The sequence below is a fragment of the Centroberyx gerrardi genome, chromosome 5 (assembly GCF_048128805.1).
Source record: "Centroberyx gerrardi isolate f3 chromosome 5, fCenGer3.hap1.cur.20231027, whole genome shotgun sequence".
NCBI lineage: Eukaryota > Metazoa > Chordata > Actinopteri > Beryciformes > Berycidae > Centroberyx > Centroberyx gerrardi.
Window position 1 is genome coordinate 7,352,711 of NC_136001.1, and position 22,616 is coordinate 7,375,326.

The 22,616-nt window shown below is 36.7% G+C and overlaps 3 protein-coding genes across 3 annotated transcripts; all 3 read right to left on the reverse strand.

Moving 5' to 3' along the window:
* Nucleotides 1–5,386: 5,386 nt before the first annotated feature.
* LOC139922643 (odorant receptor 131-2-like) lies at nucleotides 5,387–6,452 on the reverse strand. The gene is made up of 3 exons (XM_071913174.2): nucleotides 6,297–6,452; nucleotides 5,944–6,187; nucleotides 5,387–5,889 (listed from the first exon to the last, which is right to left on the reverse strand). Exons 1-3 carry the CDS (start codon nucleotides 6,450–6,452, stop codon nucleotides 5,387–5,389), a joined length of 903 nt encoding a protein of 300 aa, XP_071769275.2.
* A 10,234-nt stretch (nucleotides 6,453–16,686) lies between these two features.
* LOC144539317 (odorant receptor 131-2-like) lies at nucleotides 16,687–17,772 on the reverse strand. Its single transcript, XM_078283403.1, has 3 exons — nucleotides 17,617–17,772; nucleotides 17,244–17,487; nucleotides 16,687–17,189 (listed from the first exon to the last, which is right to left on the reverse strand). Exons 1-3 carry the CDS (start codon nucleotides 17,770–17,772, stop codon nucleotides 16,687–16,689), a joined length of 903 nt encoding a protein of 300 aa, XP_078139529.1.
* A 3,409-nt stretch (nucleotides 17,773–21,181) lies between these two features.
* On the reverse strand, nucleotides 21,182–22,247 carry LOC144539318 (odorant receptor 131-2-like). The gene is made up of 3 exons (XM_078283404.1): nucleotides 22,092–22,247; nucleotides 21,739–21,982; nucleotides 21,182–21,684 (listed from the first exon to the last, which is right to left on the reverse strand). Exons 1-3 carry the CDS (start codon nucleotides 22,245–22,247, stop codon nucleotides 21,182–21,184), a joined length of 903 nt encoding a protein of 300 aa, XP_078139530.1.
* Nucleotides 22,248–22,616: the final 369 nt, after the last annotated feature.

Consider the following 22,616-nt stretch of genomic DNA (forward strand, 5'->3'; position numbering starts at 1 on the left):
TAAAATATTTATAACAATAATGATATAAATTAGGGATGGTGCTTTTGAAGCACTGACACTTGTCTCCTTAGTGCCATCTTGTGGTCAGCACCACGTCTTTGAATTTGACAAATGTTTGTGTTACATAAAGCTTCGTATGCGGCTGTCACGTGGTAATGGTAGTCTGAAAGAAGCGTCTGAGCTCTCGCTTCGCCACATTACACTTTGGAAGATCGAGACAGCATCGCGAGCACTGCTTCAAGCGTAACATACCTAGTAATATAAACATTAAGGTGATATCAGCATAAGTGGGACGCTTTTTTGTATTTCCAACTTGTGTGACATCTATCAACATACTAGCCCAACATATAATACTACATTTCTGAATTCCTAAAGATGTTGCCTGACCACATGAAAAGAATCCTTTTTGATATCATATTTACAGGAGGCATGACACACCCATTTGTGCACAGTGTGCCAAAAGCAATTTCATTCAGCATTTGTCGAAGTGGGACTTATTGGCAGAGATTTGTGCCAGCAGAAACTGAATTGCATAAATTTTACTTTTTGATGCTTAAACTGCAAAAATTTAAACTGAATTGCAGATTTTCAATTTGTATTGTCACATTTGAAACTGAATGCAATGGTTTGAATTTGAATGTGGTCATTGTTGCTTTCAACTTTTTTGTTTGAGGTAAAAATTCAACCCTCAATATGCTTTCAAATTCAGTTCTTACAATTCAAAATCAAGTCTCTAAAACACATTTGAGGGGGGCGTGGCTAGCTTGAAGTGTGTTAGTTTACTGTTCTCTCTGCTTTGGTGTACTGTGCTGCAACGGTGGCTAAGTTTACTTGTCTGTGTTGGATTGGACAACCATTGCTGGAGACATGATTAGGACAGTTTTATTACATCTTGTATGTAACTATCCAATTTTGTATGTGACCGTTATCCAACTTCTGTAGTTTGACTAGCTAGCTATTCATAGCTAGGCCAAAGCTAAATAGCTAATGTTTGCTATCTAAGCTTGTAAACTCTTGTTGACATCTTAAAACAGATCTTTAACCTTAGCCTTGTTATAGTTAACACAATAACATTTATTAACTCTTGTGTATGAAATCATAGTGGATTTAGAAAGTATTCAGACCCCTTCACGTTTTCCCCACTTTGTTGTGTTATAGACTTAATTTCTAATGGATTTAATCTCTTTTTTTTCTTTTGCCATCAATCTACATACAATACTACGGAAGCGTATTGCATTCAGCAAAGAAAAAAAAATCGGAGATGGTTTCTCGTAATTATGACTTTCGTATCTCATAATTATGAGTTAGGATCTCATAATTATGAGATATACTGTAGATCTCATAATTACGACTTAGTATCTCATAATTATGAGATAAAGATCTCGTAATTACGAGAAAAGAATACTTCCGGTTTGGGCATTTAGCCTTCAAAATAAAAGCGCAAGATTTAAAAAATGTAGAAATACCGTTTTAAACCAATTACCTTGCAATCATCAAATTCAATAAGTGAGCACCCATATTCATGTTTGATGTCATAATAATAGTGAAGAACGCCATACCATGTGCCATTCTTAACTATATATTATTCTGACCTTTTCTGACTAAATTGGACACTGTACAATTTACCTTTCATTGTAACAGCACAAGTTCTATTTCAAAACACTCCTGCAGACCTGAACTTTCACTACACACTAACATTTAGTCCCAAGTGGTTTTAAAAAAAAGTCATGGCAAGCCCTCAAAGTGTAATATATGCAGCGTTTATAGTAAAAAATTACAGATATTATGGCATTTATCATTATTATTATGACATCAAACATTGATATGGGTGCTCACTTGTTGAATTTGACGATTAAATACAAGGTAATTGGTTTTAAACAGTATTTCTACACTTTAAAATCTCACGCTTTTACTTTGAAGGCTAAACGCCCAAACCGGAAGTATTCTTTTCTCGTAATTATGAAATAATTTATCTCATAATTACGAGATAAAGATCTCGTAATTACGAGATAAAGATCTCGTAATTATGAGATCCTAAGTCATGATTATGAGATACTAAGTCATGGAAGTCATAATTATGAGAAACCATCTCCGATTTTTTTTTTCTTTGGTGAATGCAATACGCTTCCCTACAATACCTCATAATGACAAAGCGAAAACATGTTTTTTTAGGAATTTTAGCAAGTTTATTAAAAATAAAAAAACTGAGTTATCTGTTGTTGTTCTACTCTGTTATTGTTAATTATAATTATAATTTATGTGTGCCCCATATTGGACGATTTTCAGTTTGATTTTGTATGGTTCCACACACTATTATTTTCATTTATCAATATCTGAATGTATAAATATGCAACTTCAATGCAATTGAATCATTATTATGATAATGTAATTGCGAAAAACCTTAACAAAAAGAGAAAAATCTCTGACAATTTCATCAGACAGTCTAGAGGGAACATTGGTTCTGAACACTCTCCTGATATTCCTGGCAATTTTTCCTTTCTGTTTGCTCGCCATGATTTCTTTCCTAAATTTGCAAAAGTCTAAAAGACCATTTTGTCTAAAACATGCTGTTCCACTTTATCTAGCTGGGTCTGATAAAGTGGCATAACTCAAAAGTAGATTACCTCAACAAAAACATCAATACTGTCAATTAGAGGTGCACAGTGATACCAGTCTAAAATGTAAATATTTGGCATTGGTGAAGTGAGCCGATGCCAAGAGATCCGTTACCGTATAGGCAGTGCGCACTCCTGCTTAGGCTGCAGCCTGGGGCTTATGTGTTTCAACTGTTTTAAATACCAAAATGTCAGCGATTTGGAAGCATTTTACTGTGAATGATGACAATACATCTTCAGACTGCTAGGTGTGTGGTGCTACTCTGAAGAGAGGAGGGGAGAATCTAAAATCGTTTGACACCTACAGTCAAGGGCGGATATTTCATTTCACTGTTGGGGGGGACAATAAACAGAAAAAATTCTCAAGAGCAATTCCTGAAGGGGACACCAAAGGTGCCGCCAAAAGTACTGTTGTATTACAGTTTTTTACGATCGCTAGCAAGCGTTTTTCAATACTTATAATACTTTTTCTAAACTCTTCACACACCAACTCACCTACAACACACAGTTGGCAAAACAGTTAATTTTATGCTCAAAATCACATATTGTAAACTAAACACCAACACTAATTTTCAAAATGCAAGAATACTTTGTCAAAATACACTAACTCTACCAAAACACTGCAAACATGTCTCAAAATCAAATAATTCTTTCAAAACACTAGCACATGTTTTCTTCCAACAGGAACATTTAGTCAATCACAGCACAATGACATACAAAATACTAACAGCAGATGGTATTACAGAAAATGTATTACTTTACATGTGTCAGTTCTACCCTTATACAATAGACAGTATATTGATAGTCAATTGTTTTTCGCACTGCAGTTTCTTTTGAAATCACTCTACATTTTTCTTTTGTTGAGTGTAGTAAATGTACGCATTTTTTTCTTCTTTTTTGCAAACATTCTATATCAAAAGTGAATGACTCATCTTTACTTTATAGAATGTACAGTATATGAAAAAGGAATAAGTTACAGAATTGCTGCAGTAAAGGCTTTATTTGCTATAGGAAATTACTGCAAGAGATCAACAAAAATCTGCAGTATAGCTGCTGGTTACAGTGGTGTAAAAATAAAATATACAAACAGGCAGTAAAAATCCATAGTTTTGGTCTTGGTTGAGCTTGTGTGTAAAAGAAATTCAAGAGTTTTTAAAATGTGTTCACTGAATGCATTTTGTGTCAAAGGAACAAGAAATGTGTTAATGGTATGGCCCGCAACAGACCGATGTTGTGCTAACTGTGTTAAGAGTTATGAAAATGTGACTACAGAACTGATAAAAGGTTGCTAGCAATCGTAAAAAACTGTAAATGTATATAGAGGTCCATTATGAAACATTTCCATAAGCATTTCATTCCTTTCTTATGAAGATTTTATCAAATTGCCTTTGATATTACTGGGGTCTTTCTACTTGGCGTTTTGGTGCACTGAAAAATGATCGGATGTCTGTTTTTGTTTTCTCTGCCATTTTAACTGACCTGGCTGACAAATAGACACACACACACACACCCCACACACACAGTAGTAGGTGAGATGCAACACCCATTAACTGAACTAAAGCTAATATATGCCTAATTAGATTTAGTTTTCCCGAAAAAGCAGATCTCTAATGTTTTGCTGTCAGTGTGTAAAAGTCCAGAACGCTATGAAGCCTGCCAGAAACTTACTTATATTTTAACATAATGTTTGTTGTAATTATGTCTTTTTTATTAATTAAGTCTTCATTTATTTCCAAAATTATGAACAAAATAACATAGTGGCAGCCATTTTACATGCAGTAAGAAAAAAATAATATACTTAGAACCTAATTACATAGGGTAAGTTAATCTTAAATATTATATTATAGAAATATTACTGTTACCATCTACAAAAGATAAAGTATTTTGGTATGAAAACCCGCATTTTAATTTAACCAAGTATCCTGTATCATAAATACATGTCTGGCATTTGTAACAAACCAAACCGCTCGAAAATCGGTCGAAAATTCAGTGAGTTATGAGGATTTTAATTGTGGACAGACCTCCTGCCTCCATACACATACATGCATTAGGAGACGCGGCTGCTCCGTACCAACACGCTGACGCACAAGATTCAACCGCGAGGTAACGGAACAAAATGTAGTCTGGTTACAATTGTGAATGTGTTTTATTCTATTGAGTGGTAGAAGTAAAGAAAAATGTCTGACACATCCTTTGTTTTAAGTTAACCTTTGCAAAGTAGCTTCTTACTGGAGGTCTGCCACCACTGACACACTTCCAGAGATCCTCCACACACACTCGTACCGAGGGATAATGTGTGTGTGGGGGGATTCGGGGATGGTAGGCAGTGGACCAAACCACTGTGAGGCATATGAGAGGGGGGGCGCAATCTTTAGAAACTTAAAAACGCATTGTTTTGCGTCTATAATTAGCACAAGTGCTTTCAATGCATATTATTATATTATTTAAAATTATATAGTTATGTTTACAATGATATATTGAGGGGGACAACTCTCTGTTAGTCCCAGGAAGGGGGGGTCTGGACCCCCCTGTCCCCCCCGTAATTTCCGCCCCTGCCTACAGTATGTACTTGGATTGAAACTCCTTATGAGTGAGTAGACTACTCAAAATAAATTACTTGTACTTCTACTGTCTGAAAAAATGGTATCGGTGCACCCCTACTGTCAATGGTTTATTCACTTTTTTGTCTTTAGAACTTTATTTATCCTTATCTAGTACACCAACATAGTCACATATATCAAACGGATCAAAGTCACAAACAAGATACAGTCTCAAGTGTGCCCTTTCAGTGCAATCTGGGGATTGGTGCGTGCGCTCACTGTACACAGCAGGTACCTTTTCAAGTACCTCCTGAACGCCTGGTCTCGCAGCCCGTACACAATGGGACTGAGAAACCTGGGGAGGATCTGGATGATGATATAGCAAACAAAGAGTGTGTTTAAATAACTTTTAGGGAACCGGTACAGAAGAGCTTTAACTAACACAGGGCCTATATAGGTGAGCATACACAACAGTAGCTGAAAGCCATGAAGCAGGATAGTATTCCTGGCCTTCTTAGCATCTCCTTCAGCTGCTTTAGCAGCAAACAGGATCTTGAAGTATATGTAGAGGAGAGTGAGCCAAATAACAAGAAGGAAAATGATGTAGGACACTTCCCTCTTGTGTATGATTAAGGGGTGTCTGAATATGTTATCCTTCTCACAGACGATTCTGGAATAGAAGAATCCTAGAGATTCTGTAGCTATCATAATGAACAAATCTGGAAGGATGGACACTGCACTCATGACCCAGATCAAACCAATCAGAATGTATGTTCTCTTGACTGTACAGAATTCAGCATGGCGGAGTGGTAAACAAATAGCGATGTAGCACTCTAGTGCCATGCCAGCTAAATTTAATGGGGTGTTGAGGGTGGTGAAGATAGCAAGCATGATGAGGAGGAAACAGAGGGAGACATTAATTTTGTAGAAAGTGTAGGTAAGGATGAACAGGGTGATCGTTGTAGTAAGCTGCATGATATCGTTCACCACCAGGTGGATGAACAGGATGTAACGAGGATTCACATAAAATATCTGAGAGGAAGAGGAAAGGAAGGGAGAGGAGAAGAGAAGAATTTGTCACAGTCATCCTCCCTTTATATATCTTTATCTCTTTCTTCTGCACATAAAAAAGGCGTCTGACCTGGTGTTTGTTGAAGGTGCGGATCAGGGTGCCATTGATGTAGCTGATGGTGAGGCCTAGAGCCACAACAATCACATTCTTGGTCACAACTGTGCTGGAAGTTTCCCGATATCTCAGAACAATCGACACATTATTGCCTTCTGATGAAAAATTCATCAGGCTTACTTGAGGAAGCTGCAAGTAACCCAGTTACAAAAGACATGAATATATTGACATGTTATGTGAATGTTAGTTTTACATGCCAAATTTAAGCTTTTACAAAATAGATCTCATCTATTTTGTACCAAAAATAATCTTGAAATGTGAACAAAGTTGCACAATACTGTATGTCAGACATTCAAATTATACTAGAAAAGGTACATTTACAATTTAAAACCTACTTGGTACATATGAAGGGTTTCATTTCCAAACTGTCCATTTTGGAAACTTTTTTTAACTTCATCATGAACATTTCAAAACCACAGATGATTTTATGCTGATTCTAACTGTTTTGAACGCAGAGGTCTTAAGATTAGGGGTGTGCATCTCATCATCCGAGCACGATTTGATTTGCATCTCGATACGCGATCCACGATCCGATGCACCTACATACATTCTAAGCAGCCAACAGATTGATACAATTCAATTCAGCCCTGTCTCAATGCGATATGATACGATGCTGTGCAATACGATGCGGTATAATATGTGTAACATATAAGCAACTGTGACTGGTTGCAAGAGGAAATCCTAATAGGTATACATCTTCTCAATCCAGTAACGGATGAGTGAGTGAAGGATTGTTTTCACACCCTATTTTGAATCCCGTTTGTATTAAAACATGAAAATCAGTCAAACAGGCAATTGTTTATTAACAAATCATTTCTGCAATGCGATAATTGCTAATAACAATGTGGAAACAAGACTAATAGTGTAACAGCCCCGCAACGTTGAATTTTGTGGAAGCGTCTCTGCCGGGAATCAAACTCGGGTCTCCTGATTGAGAGTCTGCAGTCCAATTCCCTGCGGGCCACGTGACCCATAAAGTGGTGAACAATGTTTTTATTTAAAAAAAGGCTGACTGCCAACCTACTGTATGTAGGCCCTAGACTATGTAGTGGACTTTAAGTTTTCAATAGTCCGTGTACAGATTAGTTGTGCTACCGTCCTTGCAAAGGATGGGGGGGGCTTGACCCATTTGTGAGCCTTCACTCGCAGGAGGACCCACAGGCAGAGAGAGAGAGAGTGAGAGAGAGAGAAGCGGGTAGCTTTGGAGAAAACATGCCTGATACAAGCTGTCTGAATCGATGTAGCCGTATCTTAAACATTAAGCGTGATGCATCGCTTTAAATCATCAAATCGTCACACCCCTACTTAAGATGACTCACAACTTTAATACAACATAATAGGCTTTACCTTTATGCCAGCAATCATTTTCTTAAGTAGGCATCAGTTTTTTTCAATGATGGGTATCTTATTTTAGAATGAAACTCTCTCAATGCCCCGTCAATGTTTCCCAGAAAATATTGAATTACATTTCTTCCTGATCCACATACTACAGAAAATGTGATAGATTCAAATAGACCAACAGCAACAGATAATTAATTCATGTGAGAGAGTAAAGGGGAACAACTAATTAGCTTCTCTGAGCACACAAATAATTTGCATCTTTTTTTAAAGTTTATAATAGGATCATCAAATGTTTGAATGACTGAATAGATATGAAATAAATATTAAAACGATATGGAATTACAATTTTTAACAATACAGAGAATTCCAGTAAGTATCATTTGTGTATTTTGTAGTAGAGATCAACACTGTTTTCCACTGTATGGTTTAATACCCAATTTAAAAGAATTAGAAAAAGCGGTGCTCAGACATTTTATACACATACAGTGTAAATGCTACATATAATACAATAATAAAATACTGCAGTAATACAGTGTGATAGCACATATGATGTCCTTACCTCAGATATGCCACTTAGTTCTGGAGTCTAACCAGACATGAGTCTAAAATCACTTTTATGACTTTATATACAGTAGGTTGGTTCTTGAGTCCTGGGAATTAGAATCTCAGGGACTCCAGAACAGACATCGGATGCTGCGCATACTGCTACCAGTCACTGGAGATGATGTCATCCAGATATTCAGCAGCGTTGAATATCTGGATGACATATTGGGTGCCAGTCAATCAGTTTGAATGCAGTGGAGAATGACATTTTCTCCTCAGAGTCTGGTGACAAAGGAATCTGACAGTGGCCCTTGGTCAAATCCAGTGTCAAATAAAATTGAACAGTACCCAACCAAACTTTATCAACCCTGGACAATGGAGTGCAACCAAACTTGCCATCGAGTACACAGAACCGTATAGTGCAAGCACTGCTTCGAGCGTAATACCCGGAGTTTGCCAGCACAAACTGAATTTGAATTGCACATATTTGACTTTTTGATGCTTAAATGTAATCATTGTATGCAAAAAATGAAACTGAATGTAATGGTTTGAATTTGAATTTGGTCGTTGTTGCTTTCAACTTTTGTTTAGGTTAGGTTTACTCTTTTGTGGCGACATTCACCCCTGCTCAGGTCCCAGCAACACCTCAAAATTAAACATTTGTCCGACATGCGAAAAGGCCGTAAGAAAAAACAGCAAATCGGGTGCATGCGACAAATTCTGACTTTTTTGTTCACATTAAATGTGGAAACATCAATGTCTCAACATACAACAGGGCAATAAAGGAAGGAGGATACATGCCATTTGTTTGCAACGGATGCAGTCTGAAAGCAGTGGCCAACGTGGAGTGCCTGGATTCCAGCATGTACAAGTGTCATGTCGAGGATGCGGAGAGTGCGCCACCTGTTACGCCGGTGGCTGACCAGTTTGCTGTTTTTCGCGGGAGGGGGCTTAATTTCATTCATGTGAATGCTCGGAGCCTGATCCCCAAAATGGACAAGATACACTAAATTGCAACTCGTTCCAAGGCTGCGGTGATAGCTGCGTCAGAGACTTGGCTAGATGAATGTGTGCTGGAGAGTGAGATTGATCTTCCGGATTACGTCATCCTATACAATCCGATCGCAATTGAAATGGAGTTGGAGTCTGTCTGTTTATTAGATGTGATGTTATGTTTAAGCATCGTCCTGATATCTATACAACAGGACTGGAAACTATCTGGGTTGAGATTCTGCTCCCTAAAACACGACCGCTCCTTGTTGGTGTCTGCTACAGACCTCCCAAACATAGCGATTTTTATGAACTATTAGAATTGGCTTGCAACAAATGTAAAGATTTTATGAAATTTCAATCTATTATTCTTGGTAATTTTAATACAAATGTACAGTCATCTTCAAAGAAAAATGGCCTGGTGGACTCTTTGTGCAATTTTAATAGATTGTTTGGCCTCCAACAGCTTATAACAGAACCAACTAAGGTGTGTGCTAACAGTGAGTCAGCTTTAGATTTGATATTGGTTTCAGACATCGTTAAAATCCGTCAGTCAGTTTTAGATATTGTGATCAGTGACCACAAAATTAGCTTTTGTACTCATAAGGTAACCAAATCAAAAGTCAACCCAGGACAGCAAAATTCAGTCAGGATTAGATCAATGAGAAAATGCTCAAAGGAGTTATTTGTACAACAGTTAAATGAGATAGATTGGTCTGCTCTTTTGGAACATGATGATGCTGGAGGTCAGAATAACACCTAGGAGTGGTAAATGGATCACTACTGAGATTCTAGATTTGATTAGGCAGAGGGATAGGCATCTGGTGAACTTCAAAAAATCTAAACTTCAGGCAGACCATGAGGCATATGTAAGGTGTAGAAACCATGCTAGATACAGGATTCAGAGTCGCAATTCTATATTGATGCAGTGAATGAAAATGTACAAAAAATCTTTGGAAAGTCCTAAAAGACCTTGGTTGTTCAAACAAAAGTAAAACCAAATCTTGTAACATTAGCCTGAACATTGACAATGTTAATAAAATGAAGATTGCTGGGTATTTTAATTCATTCTTTACAACCATCGCTGCTTCTCTTGTTGTAAAGCTTCCAGCTGGTACAGGACAATATGGATTGCTTTTCCGTAAATGTTTTTATCATAGGTTTATAAAGCGCTACGTTTATAAAGCGCTAAATGGCATTGCACCAATTTATATCAGAGACATGCTTGCCACTTACGAACCACAACAAGCCCTCAGGTCATCAGGCAGGGGCCTTTTATCCATTCCCTGGGTAAGCTCTAAAGCAGGGGAAGCTGCTTTCAGTTGCGGTGCACCCAGAAAGTGGAATGCTCTGCCAGAGGACCTGGGATGTGCCCCAACGCTAACTTCTTTCAAAAGCAAACTGAAAGCAAAGGAGCTAGCCTTGAGAGAGTTTTAAAAGTGATTAATAAAATGTTTAAATCAATCCTGAATTTTAAACAGGCTATAATAGGGGTAATGTGATCCCTTTTCCTGGTGTTGGTCCAAAGTCTGGCTGCGACATTTTAAACTAGAAAATATGCTCAGTAGAGCACATACCTCTGCCATGTCTGGCAACACCCCATGTTACAGTTTAATTCTTTTCTTTTTTTTTTTCTTTTTTTTTTTATTTATTGAGTGAGTAAGGGTCTGAATACAATACATTCAATATTTCAACATGTTACATAATCATCATTTCTTCAAGAAATCAAATTTCATGATTTGACCCTGTTTGAGTTGCTCATCCACAAGTATCATACAGTCACATACGGTTGTCATCACAGGTAATATAGCATCCCCACCCACACGAACATATACACACTTATCACACATACACACACACACACATACATACATACACGCAAACACACACACACACACACACACACCAAAACAGAACAAAATAAAAACGAAAACAGGGTTCCTTAAATTTTATGGATGTTGGCTGATTGTGATTTTGCGGCTCCACTATCTACAGAGCTTCGTAAATTGAGCTCCATATCTTGTGAAATTGTTTCTCTTTGTTGCTGTCCTCCGACATTGTCCTTTCAATACTCAAGTAATATTTCATTAATGTTTTCCATTTTTGAAGTGTAGGTGCTTCTTTATTTTTCCAGTTTTGCAATATTAGCTTCTTATAAACTAATGACGAAAAAAGAATTTGCCATCCAGTTGGGTATCTTATTTTCCCAACATTTTGAAAGAGACAAATCATTGGTGAAAATGCTACTTTACAATTACAAGTTCTTCAAAATCCATCTTTCAATGTTCTCCCAAGTCTTTCTAATTTTCTCACAATACCAAAAGGCATGTATGAGGGAGTCACTCTGTGTGGCACATTTTAAACATCTATCAGCGGAGCTGGTGTCAAACTTATGAATTTTGTCTCTACTATAGTATATTCTTGTCATGAATTTATACTGTATTAGACGTACATTTTCATTAGTGGTAATTTTATATGTGAGTTGTAAACATTCCTTCCATTTTTTTTTTGCATCTACCATACAAAGATCTTTATTCCATTTGTTATATATATTTTGTAGCAGTTTTTCATTGCCCTCACCTTTGGTAAGAATATTGTATACAGCACCTGCTAATCGTCTCTTTTTATCCTTTTTATTTAGAATTTCCCCTATCTCAATTGAAACTCTATTTCCGAGGTCAAAGTTATCTGTTATCCAGTTTTTCAATTGCAAATACTTAAAAAATTCTATGTCTTTTAGTTTATATTTATTTTTTAGTTCCTGAAATGAAAGTACTGAGTTATGGTTTATAATATCCGATAATTTCTGAATTCCACAGTTTATCCACGTCTCCCAGTGTAGTTGGGCGTTTTGAATAGTTATTGATGGGTTATTCCAAATTTGCATATGTTTGGGGATTTCTATTGCTTGACCTAGTATTTTTTTTTTTCTTTCCCAAGCATTTAATGTACTATTAATTACAAAATTTACTGTTTTGATTTTTTGCTTGGCGAAAAGAGCTAGAAGAAAACTATTAGGCTGTAGCTGATGATTTTCAATATCTATCCACGGTTCCTCATTTGTATTGTTAATTATATGGTCGATATAAAACATTTGAGCTGCGTTGTGATAAAGCTCCAAATTAGGAAGGTTTAGGCCTCCCTCCTCTCGAGGATAATGCAATAATTTTCTCCTTAATCTGTGAGCTTTATTAGACCAAATAAACGAAGAAATAAGTGAGTTCACTTCTTTAAAGAAAGATTTAGGTGGGGTAATAGAAATAGTCTGAAATATGTATAGAAATTTTGGCAGCCACATCATCTTGAACAGGTTTATTCTACCTATTACAGTTTTTTACGATTGCTAGCAACCTTTTATCAGTTCTGTAGTCACATTTTCATAACTCTTAACACAGTTAGCACAACATCGGTCTGTTGCGGGCCATACCATTAACACATTTCTTGTTCCTTTGACACAAAATGCATTCAGTGAACACATTTTAAAAACTCTGGAATTTCTTTTACACACAAGCTCAACCAAGACCAAAACTATGGATTTTTACTGCCAAATTTACAAATGCTTGCACACTGTATGTCAGAACAGATAACCTCATGTTCTAAACCTAACTTATAGGCTACAGTTGAAGTGAACAGCAGTTCACATTGTATATTGAAACACAAATATATGTCCTATATTTTTTTTATTGCTATTGAGAAACAACTGATTGAAGTTATGCAAATAGACCAATCACAGCTGATTCCCATCTAAGTTGAAGACATACGGTGTTGAGGTTATTTCAATTGCATGACCATATACGTAAAAAGGGGAGCTCTTTGGACTGATCTTGTTCAATGTGGACACAGAACAATATAGAGCAGCAGAAAGAGAGGGAAAGACGCCAAATGCAGAAGACCGGGTAGATTAGAAAAGGACTGTGTATTTTTCTTTTTTTTTCTTCTGTGCCTTTTTCTGTTTGTATATTTTATTTTTACACAACTGTAACCAGCAGCTATATTACAGATTTTTGTTGATCTCTTGCAGTAATTTCCTATTGCAAATAAAGCCTTTACTGCAGCAATTCTGTCACTTATTCCTTTTTCATATAGTGTACATTCTATAAAGTAAAGATGAGTCATTCACTTTTGATATAGAATGTTTTCAAAAAAGAAGACAAAAAATACGTACATTTACTACACTCAAAAGAAAAATGTAGAGTGACTTCAAAAGAAACTGCAGTGCGAAAAACAATTGACTATCAATATACTGTCTATTGTATAAGGGTAGAACTGACACATGTAAAGTAATACATTTTCTGTAATACCATCTGCTGTTAGTATTTTGTATGTCATTGTGCTGTGATTGACTAAATGTTCCTGTTGGAAGAAAACATGTGTTAGAGTTTTGAAAGAATTATTTGATTTTGAGACATGTTTGCAGTGTTTTGGTAGAGTTAGTGTATTTTGACAAAGTATTCTTGCATTTTGAAAATTAGTGTTGGTGTTTAGTTTACAATATGTGATTTTGAGCATAAAATTAACTGTTTTGCCAGCTGTGTGTTGTAGGTGAGTTGGTGTGTGAAGAGTTTAGAAAAAGTATTATAAGTATTGAAAAACGCTTGCTAGCGATCGTAAAAAACTGTAAAATAATCTTCAAATCAGACCACCTTTCAATGTCTTGCTTAAGGTCTTTAATTAATGGGAGAAAATTGTCTTTATACAGCTGTAACTTATCTGCACTAATATAGCAACCAAGGTATTTAATATTCCTTGTTTGCACTTTAAATTGTTTTAGGTTTTCCAAGTTATTTATACTTTTGTCAATTACCATTAATTCTGTTTTTCCTTCATTCATTTTATAACCTGATAGCTTCGAAAATTCTGTCATAATTTCAATTACATATGGAATGGAAGTGTTTACATTACTTAAATAGAGTAATAAGTCATCAGCAAATAAACTAAGTTTGTATTCCTTCTTACCAATTGTAATGCCACTTATTTTTTCTGTCTGTCTAATTTTTTGAGCCAATGGTTCGATTGCTAATGCAAACAGGGAGGGCGATGAAGGTCATCCTTGAGCTGTGCCTCTACTTAAGGGATAGGGCTCAGAAAGAATTCCATTTGTATATACTTGTGCCTTTGGTGATTTGTAGATTGTTTTTACCATATTAATAAATTTCACTGGAAAGTCATAAACCTCTAGCACTTTATACAGATAAGACCATTCAACTCGGTCGAAAGCTTTTTCTGCATCAACCGCCATTAGTGTTAAATCCTTCTTATACTTCTTTGCATACTGTATTAAAGATAGACATGTTCTAGTATTGGTTTTTAAATCTCTGTTTTGTATAAATCCGGTTTGATTATGATAAATAATATTTGGTAAGATTTGTGCTAGTCTGTTATTTATGACTTTAGTAATTTTTTTTATCACAGTTGATTAAACTAATAGGTCTGAAATCAGAGGGCCTATCACAATCTCTGCCTGGCTTCGGTTGCAGTGTAATTCTAAATGATGTTTCAGCACCTCGGACAGCGCTCTAAGGAAGTGCGCTATGCTTCATTAGTAGTAACTCTGCACACCTGAGAGATAGAGAGAGAGAGAGAGAGAGAGAGAGAATTCGGCTGGACGGTGGACAGGCCTATATTTAGTGTTGTCCTGGTTGGGGAGCACTGAATCAAAGATAACATTTATGTTACAGTAGGATACTGGAGACATGATTAGGACAGTTTTATTACATTTTGTATGTAACTATCGAATTTTGTATTTGCTTGTATATTGCTTGTCATCAGACAAGCAATGAAAATACTGTCTGATCCTTCCCATGTTCTCCACCAGCTCCTGCCCTCTGGCAGATGTTATAGAGTCCCTCACTGTAAACTCAATTGTTTTAAAAATTCATTTGCACCTACCTCAGTTAGGTTTTTGAATAAGTAGTGTAGTATAAGGCTATAATGGCTGTGCAACATTACATCAAATGTGGCCAAAAAGGCTGTGCAATAATAGCAATAGGCTACAGGGGTTGTGTGTTTAGTGCATTAGTTACACAATATGATGCGATGGGGCTGTGCAATGGTTGCTTTGCATTCTTTGTATTGGTAGGTAGGAATATGTATGTTAAATTGTATGTATGTGTGCGTTTTTAATTATGCATGTAGAACTGATATGCATAAAGCAACACAGAGTCCAAGACAAATTTCCCCCATGGGTACAATAAAGTATATCTTATCTTATTATCTTATTATCCAACTTCTGTAGTTTGATTATCTAGCTATTTATAGCTAAGGCAAAGCTAAATGGCTCATGTTTGCTATCTAAGCCTGTAAACTCTTGTTGACATCTTTAAAACATATCTTTAACCTTAGCCTTGTTATTGTTAACACAATAACATTTATTAACTCTTGTATATGAATTCACATACAGTGGTTCTGGAAAGTATTCAGACCTCTTCACTTTTTCTGCACTTTGTTGTGTTATACATTTGATTTAAAATGAAGTTATATAGTTTTTTTTGCCATCAATCTATTTGAAATAGATTATTAAAAAATAAACTAAGTCATGTGTTGTTAGTCTTCTCTGTTATTGTTAATTATAATGTATGAGTGCCACACATTGGACAATTTTGAGTTGCATACTATATTTCTATGGGCCCACACACTATTATTTTCATTTATCAATATTTGAATGTATAAATATGCAAATTTAATGCAATTGAATCATTATTATTTATAATGTAATTGTGGAAAGCCTTAATAATAATAGGCAAAAAAATGCAATGCGCTCTGCAACAATTTCGTCAGACAACAGTCACAGTCGTTTTTTAGATGTGACATCCAAATAGATTTCTTGCAATTTTTTCCTTTCTGTTTGCTCGCCATGATTTCTTTCCTAAATTTGCAAAGGGTCTAAAAGACCATTTTGTCTAAAACATGCTGTTCCACTTTATCTAGCTGGGTCTGATAAAGTGGCATAACTCAAAAGTAGATTACCTCAACAAAAACATCAATACTGTCAATTAGAGGTGCACAGTGATACCAGTCTAAAATGTAAATATTTGGCATTGGTGAAGTGAGCCGATGCCAAGAGATCCGTTACCGTATAGGCAGTGCGCACTCCTGCTTAGGCTGCAGCCTGGGGCTTATGTGTTTCAACTGTTTTAAATACCAAAATGTCAGCGATTTGGAAGCATTTTACTGTGAATGATGACAATACATCTTCAGACTGCTAGGTGTGTGGTGCTACTCTGAAGAGAGGAGGGGAGAATCTAAAATCGTTTGACACCTACAGTATGTACTTGGATTGGAACTCCTTATCGGGGAGTAGGCTACTCAAAATAAATTACTTGTACTTCTCGTCTGAAAAAGTGGTATCGGTGCACCCCTACTGTCAATGGTTTATTCACTTTTTTGTCTTTAGAACTTTATTTATCCTTATCTAGTACACCAACATAGTCACATATATCAAACGGATCAAAGTCACAAACAAGATACAGTCTCAAGTGTGCCCTTTCAGTGCAATCTGGGGATTGGTGCGTGCGCTCACTGTACACAGCAGGTACCTTTTCAAGTACCTCCTGAACGCCTGGTCTCGCAGCCCGTACACAATGGGACTGAGAAACCTGGGGAGGATCTGGATGATGATATAGCAACCAAAGAGTGTGTTTAAATAACTTTTAGGGAACCAGTACAGAAGAGCTTTAACTAACACAGGGCCTATATAGGTGAGCATACACAACAGTAGCTGAAAGCCATGAAGCAGGATAGTATTCCTGGCCTTCTTAGCATCTCCTTCAGCTGCTTTAGCAGCAAACAGGATCTTGAAGTATATGTAGAGGAGAGTGAGCCAAATAACAAGTAGGAAAATGATGTAGGACACTTCTCTCTTGTGTATGATTAAGGGGTGTCTGAATATGTTATCCTTCTCACAGAAGATTCTGGAATAGAAGAATCCTAGAGATTCTGTAGCTATCATAATGAACAAATCTGGAAGGATGGACACTGCACTCGTGACCCAGATCAAACCAATCAGAATGTATGTTCTCTTGACTGTACAGAATTCAGCATGGCGGAGTGGTAAACAAATAGCAATGTAGCACTCTAGTGCCATGCCAGCTAAATTTAATGGGGTGTTGAGGGTGGTGAAGATAGCAAGCATGATGAGGAGGAAACAGAGGGAGACATTAATTTTGTAGAAAGTGTAGGTAAGGATGAACAGGGTGATCGTTGTAGTAAGCTGGATGATATCATTCACAACCAGGTGGATGAACAGGATGTAACGAGGATTCACATAAAATATCTGGAGGAGAGGAGAGGAAAGGAAAAGAGAGGAGAAGAGATTGTCACAGTCAAACCAGCTTATACATTTTCATACTTCCTTTCATGTATCATTATCTCTTTCTTCTGTATATAAAAAAAGGCGTCTGACCTGGTGTTTGTTGAAGGTGTGGATCAGGGTGCCATTGATGTAGCTGATGGTGAGGCCTAGAGCCAAAACAATCACATTCTTGGTCACAGCTGTGCTGGAAGTTTCCCGATAGCTCAGAACAATCGACACATTATTGCCTTCTGATGAAAAATTCATCGGGCCGTTTTGAGGATGCGGCAAGTAACTCTGTTACAAAAGACATGAATATATTGACATGTTATGTGAAGGTTAGTTCTACATGTACGGGATACATTTTGGAAACTTTTTTAACTTCATTATGAACATTTCAAAACCACAGATGATCCTATTCTGATTCTAACTGTTTTGTAAGCAGAGGTCTTAAGATGACTCACAGCATAATATGATTTACCTTCATGCCAGCAATTATTTGCTTCTGTAGGCATCAGGGTTTTTTTCCAATGATGTGTATCTTATTTTAGAATGAAACCATCTCAATGCCCTGTCAAAGTTTCCCAGCAAATATTGAATTACATTTCTACCCGATCCACATACTACAGAAAATGTGACAGATTCAAATAGACCAACAGCAACAGATAATTAATTCATGTGAGAGAGTAAAGGGGAACAACTAAGTAGCTTCTATGAGCACACAAATAATTTGAATAGATATGAAGTAAATATTAAAATGATATGGAATTAACATTTACATAACATAAGTTGATATAGACTGTCATTTTTGTATTAAGTTGAGATCAATCATTTTCCACTGTATGGTTTGATCCCCAATTTAAAAGAATCAGAAAAAAAAAATTGATTCTCACAGTGGCAGTGCTTAGACATTTTATACACATACAGTTTAAAAGCAGTACAATATATGCTACATATAATACAATAATAAAATACTGCAGTAATACAGTGTGATAGCACATATGATGTCCTTACCTCAGATATGCCACTTAGCTCTGGAGTCTAACCAGACATGAGTCTAAAATCACTTTTATGACTTTATATACAGTAGGTTGGTTCTTGAGTCCTGGGAATTAGAATCTCAGGGACTCCAGAACAGACATCGGATGCTGCGCATACTGCTACCAGTCACTGGAGATGATGTCATCCAGATATTCAGCAGCATATGAGTTATGAGGTCGCAGTCAGTCGATTCAAATAGAGTGGAGAATGACATTTTCTCCATAGAGTCTGGCGACAAGTGAATCTGACAGTGGTGAAATCTTTGTCAAATAAAATTGACCAGTACCCAACCAAACTTTATCAACCCTGGACATTGGAGTGCCATCAAACTTGGACACTGCATTCACCTTGCAGTGTACGTGTTGTACCCCTCAAAAGGGGGAGAAAATGACACAGTGACTCGATGCGGTGTTTCTTCACTAAAGCCTTTATCACGAGTTTTATGAAGTATTAAACAATACATTTTTCCATACTTTCAATATCCTAGAAACACATTCCATTCCTAATCCAAATAAACATACGTTTACATTTTGTTTCAGTTTGGATGAAATAATTGTCTAACCAAAGCTTTTACTCTTTTTTCACATGTTACTCTTTTACACTTACAAAATATATTTTCTTTTTATAAATGCTAGAAACAACACAAAAACAAACATTGTGAACTAGCAACATGTGCGCCTCTCATGTGCCTACCGTGTACCAAGACACAGAAACCGTAGCATTCTCCCTTCATCTACAAAAGGCAAAACTCGACGGAAACACCACAAAAACACTCAACAGTTACTCTCCTGTGATGACAACATATACACAATGGGCCTCATTCACGAAACGTGCGTACGATCAGATTTGATCTTAAAGTGTACTTACGAACGTTTCCACGAACATTTCGGCATTCATCATTTTTTTTCTTACCTGAATTTGTTCTTTGGTACAATCAAAATCTACGTGTGTTTGGAAACATGCGTGGGGCATTACGCATGAAGTGGTTTCTGCTTAAAATGCCTTATTCTTTAAGGGAAATCTATTAAAGCAGTCCCAGACCTCATATCAACAACAAAATGTGTTTCAGGCCATTTGTAAGCCTGGTGATAATAATCATATTAACAAAGCTAGGGATATGAACAAATTCATAGGCAATTCTATTCAATTGGAAACATGAGTGATTAAAGTGATTAATTAGTATCGTATATATATTATCATATTATATTATTATATTATTTATTGATCAATAAAGTTCTATCTTATCTTACCACAGGAGCAATAGACTGTGCACATCAAAGCACCATATCCAAACGCATTTCCCTATTTAAATCGCAAACAATAACACACCATAAACATTCAATTAGTTTGTGACGCCAACCTAAACCTCCTACATGTGGTTTCCAGCTGTCCAGCAGGGAGCCACGACTTGTTGGTGCTGCAGAACAGTAGGGTGTCGTGCGTCTTGAGCAGGTGCTGCTGGAGACGCACGGCGCATATTGGACTGAATGGAAGTTAAATTAACCAGAGTCTCAAGACTAACTAGTTTGTCATGATTATGAGATACTAAGTCATAATTATGAGATACGGAAGTCATAATTATGAGAAACCATCTCTGATTTTTTTTTTTCTTTGGTGAATGCAATACGCTTCCCTACAATACCTCATAATGACAAAGCGAAAACATGTTTTTTTAGGAATTTTAGCAAGTTTATTAAAAATAAAAAAACTGAGTTATCTGTTGTTGTTCTACTCTGTTATTGTTAATTATAATTATAATTTATGTGTGCCCCATATTGGACGATTTTCAGTTTGATTTTGTATGGTTCCACACACTATTATTTTCATTTATCAATATCTGAATGTATAAATATGCAACTTCAATGCAATTGAATCATTATTATGATAATGTAATTGCGAAAAACCTTAACAAAAAGAGAAAAATCTCTGACAATTTCATCAGACAGTCTAGAGGGAACATTGGTTCTGAACACTCTCCTGATATTCCTGGCAATTTTTCCTTTCTGTTTGCTCGCCATGATTTCTTTCCTAAATTTGCAAAAGTCTAAAAGACCATTTTGTCTAAAACATGCTGTTCCACTTTATCTAGCTGGGTCTGATAAAGTGGCATAACTCAAAAGTAGATTACCTCAACAAAAACATCAATACTGTCAATTAGAGGTGCACAGTGATACCAGTCTAAAATGTAAATATTTGGCATTGGTGAAGTGAGCCGATGCCAAGAGATCCGTTACCGTATAGGCAGTGCGCACTCCTGCTTAGGCTGCAGCCTGGGGCTTATGTGTTTCAACTGTTTTAAATACCAAAATGTCAGCGATTTGGAAGCATTTTACTGTGAATGATGACAATACATCTTCAGACTGCTAGGTGTGTGGTGCTACTCTGAAGAGAGGAGGGGAGAATCTAAAATCGTTTGACACCTACAGTATGTACTTGGATTGGAACTCCTTATCGGGGAGTAGGCTACTCAAAATAAATTACTTGTACTTCTACTGTCTGAAAAAATGGTATCGGTGCACCCCTACTGTCAATGGTTTATTCACTTTTTTGTCTTTAGAACTTTATTTATCCTTATCTAGTACACCAACATAGTCACATATATCAAACGGATCAAAGTCACAAACAAGATACAGTCTCAAGTGTGCCCTTTCAGTGCAATCTGGGGATTGGTGCGTGCGCTCACTGTACACAGCAGGTACCTTTTCAAGTACCTCCTGAACGTCTGGTCTCGCAGCCCGTACACAATGGGACTGAGAAACCTGGGGAGGATCTGGATGATGATATAGCAACCAAAGAGTGTGTTTAAATAACTTTTAGGGAACCGGTACAGAAGAGCTTTAACTAACACAGGGCCTATATAGGTGAGCATACACAACAGTAGCTGAAAGCCATGAAGCAGGATAGTATTCCTGGCCTTCTTAGCATCTCCTTCAGCTGCTTTAGCAGCAAACAGGATCTTGAAGTATATATAGAGGAGAGTGAGCCAAATAACAAGTAGGAAAATGATGTAGGACACTTCCCTCTTGTGTATGATTAAGGGGTGTGTGAATATGTTATCCCTCTCACAGACGATTCTGGAATAGAAGAATCCTAGAGATTCTGTAGCTATCATAATGAACAAATCTGGAAGGATGGACACTGCACTCGTGACCCAGATCAAACCAATCAGAATGTATGTTCTCTTGACTGTACAGAATTCAGCATGGCGGAGTGGTAAACAAATAGCGATGTAGCACTCTACTGCCATGCCAGCTAAATTTAATGGGGTGTTGAAGGTGGTGAAGATAGCAAGCATGATGAGGAGGAAACAGAGGGAGACATTAATTTTGTAGAAAGTGTAGGTAAGGATGAACAGGGTGATCGTTGTAGTAAGCTGGATGATATCGTTCACCACCAGGTGGATGAACAGGATGTAACGAGGATTCACATAAAATATCTGAGAGGAAGAGGAAAGGAAGGGAGAGGAGAAGAGAAGAATTTGTCACAGTCATCCTCCCTTTATATATCTTTATCTCTTTCTTCTGCACATAAAAAAGGCGTCTGACCTGGTGTTTGTTGAAGGTGTGGATCAGGGTGCCATTGATGTAGCTGATGGTGAGGCCTAGAGCCACAACAATCACATTCTTGGTCACAACTGTGCTGGAAGTTTCCCGATAGCTCAGAACAATCGACACATTATTGCCTTCTGATGAAAAATTCATCAGGCTTACTTGAGGAAGCTGCAAGTAACCCAGTTACAAAAGACATGAATATATTGACATGTTATGTGAATGTTAGTTTTACATGCCAAATTTAAGCTTTTACAAAATAGATCTCATCTATTTTGTACCAAAAATAATCTTGAAATGTGAACAAAGTTGCACAATACTGTATGTCAGACATTCAAATTATACTAGAAAAGGTACATTTACAATTTAAAACCTACTTGGTACATATGAAGGGTTTCATTTCCAAACTGTCCATTTTGGAAACTTTTTTTAACTTCATCATGAACATTTCAAAACCACAGATGATTTTATGCTGATTCTAACTGTTTTGAACGCAGAGGTCTTAAGATTAGGGGTGTGCAT

Coding starts and splice junctions, on each gene's coding strand:
- LOC139922643 (XM_071913174.2), bottom strand. CDS start 6,452: ATGAATTTTTCATCAGAAGGCAATAATGTGTCGATTGTTCTGAGATAT. Junction 6,188..6,296: donor GCACCTTCAACAAACACCAG/GTCAGACGCCTT, acceptor TCTTCCTCTCAG/ATATTTTATGTGAATCCTCG. Junction 5,890..5,943: donor ACTCCGCCATGCTGAATTCT/GTACAGTCAAGA, acceptor TCATGAGTGCAG/TGTCCATCCTTCCAGATTTG.
- LOC144539317 (XM_078283403.1), bottom strand. CDS start 17,772: ATGAATTTTTCATCAGAAGGCAATAATGTGTCGATTGTTCTGAGCTAT. Junction 17,488..17,616: donor ACACCTTCAACAAACACCAG/GTCAGACGCCTT, acceptor CCTCTCCTCCAG/ATATTTTATGTGAATCCTCG. Junction 17,190..17,243: donor ACTCCGCCATGCTGAATTCT/GTACAGTCAAGA, acceptor TCACGAGTGCAG/TGTCCATCCTTCCAGATTTG.
- LOC144539318 (XM_078283404.1), bottom strand. CDS start 22,247: ATGAATTTTTCATCAGAAGGCAATAATGTGTCGATTGTTCTGAGCTAT. Junction 21,983..22,091: donor ACACCTTCAACAAACACCAG/GTCAGACGCCTT, acceptor TCTTCCTCTCAG/ATATTTTATGTGAATCCTCG. Junction 21,685..21,738: donor ACTCCGCCATGCTGAATTCT/GTACAGTCAAGA, acceptor TCACGAGTGCAG/TGTCCATCCTTCCAGATTTG.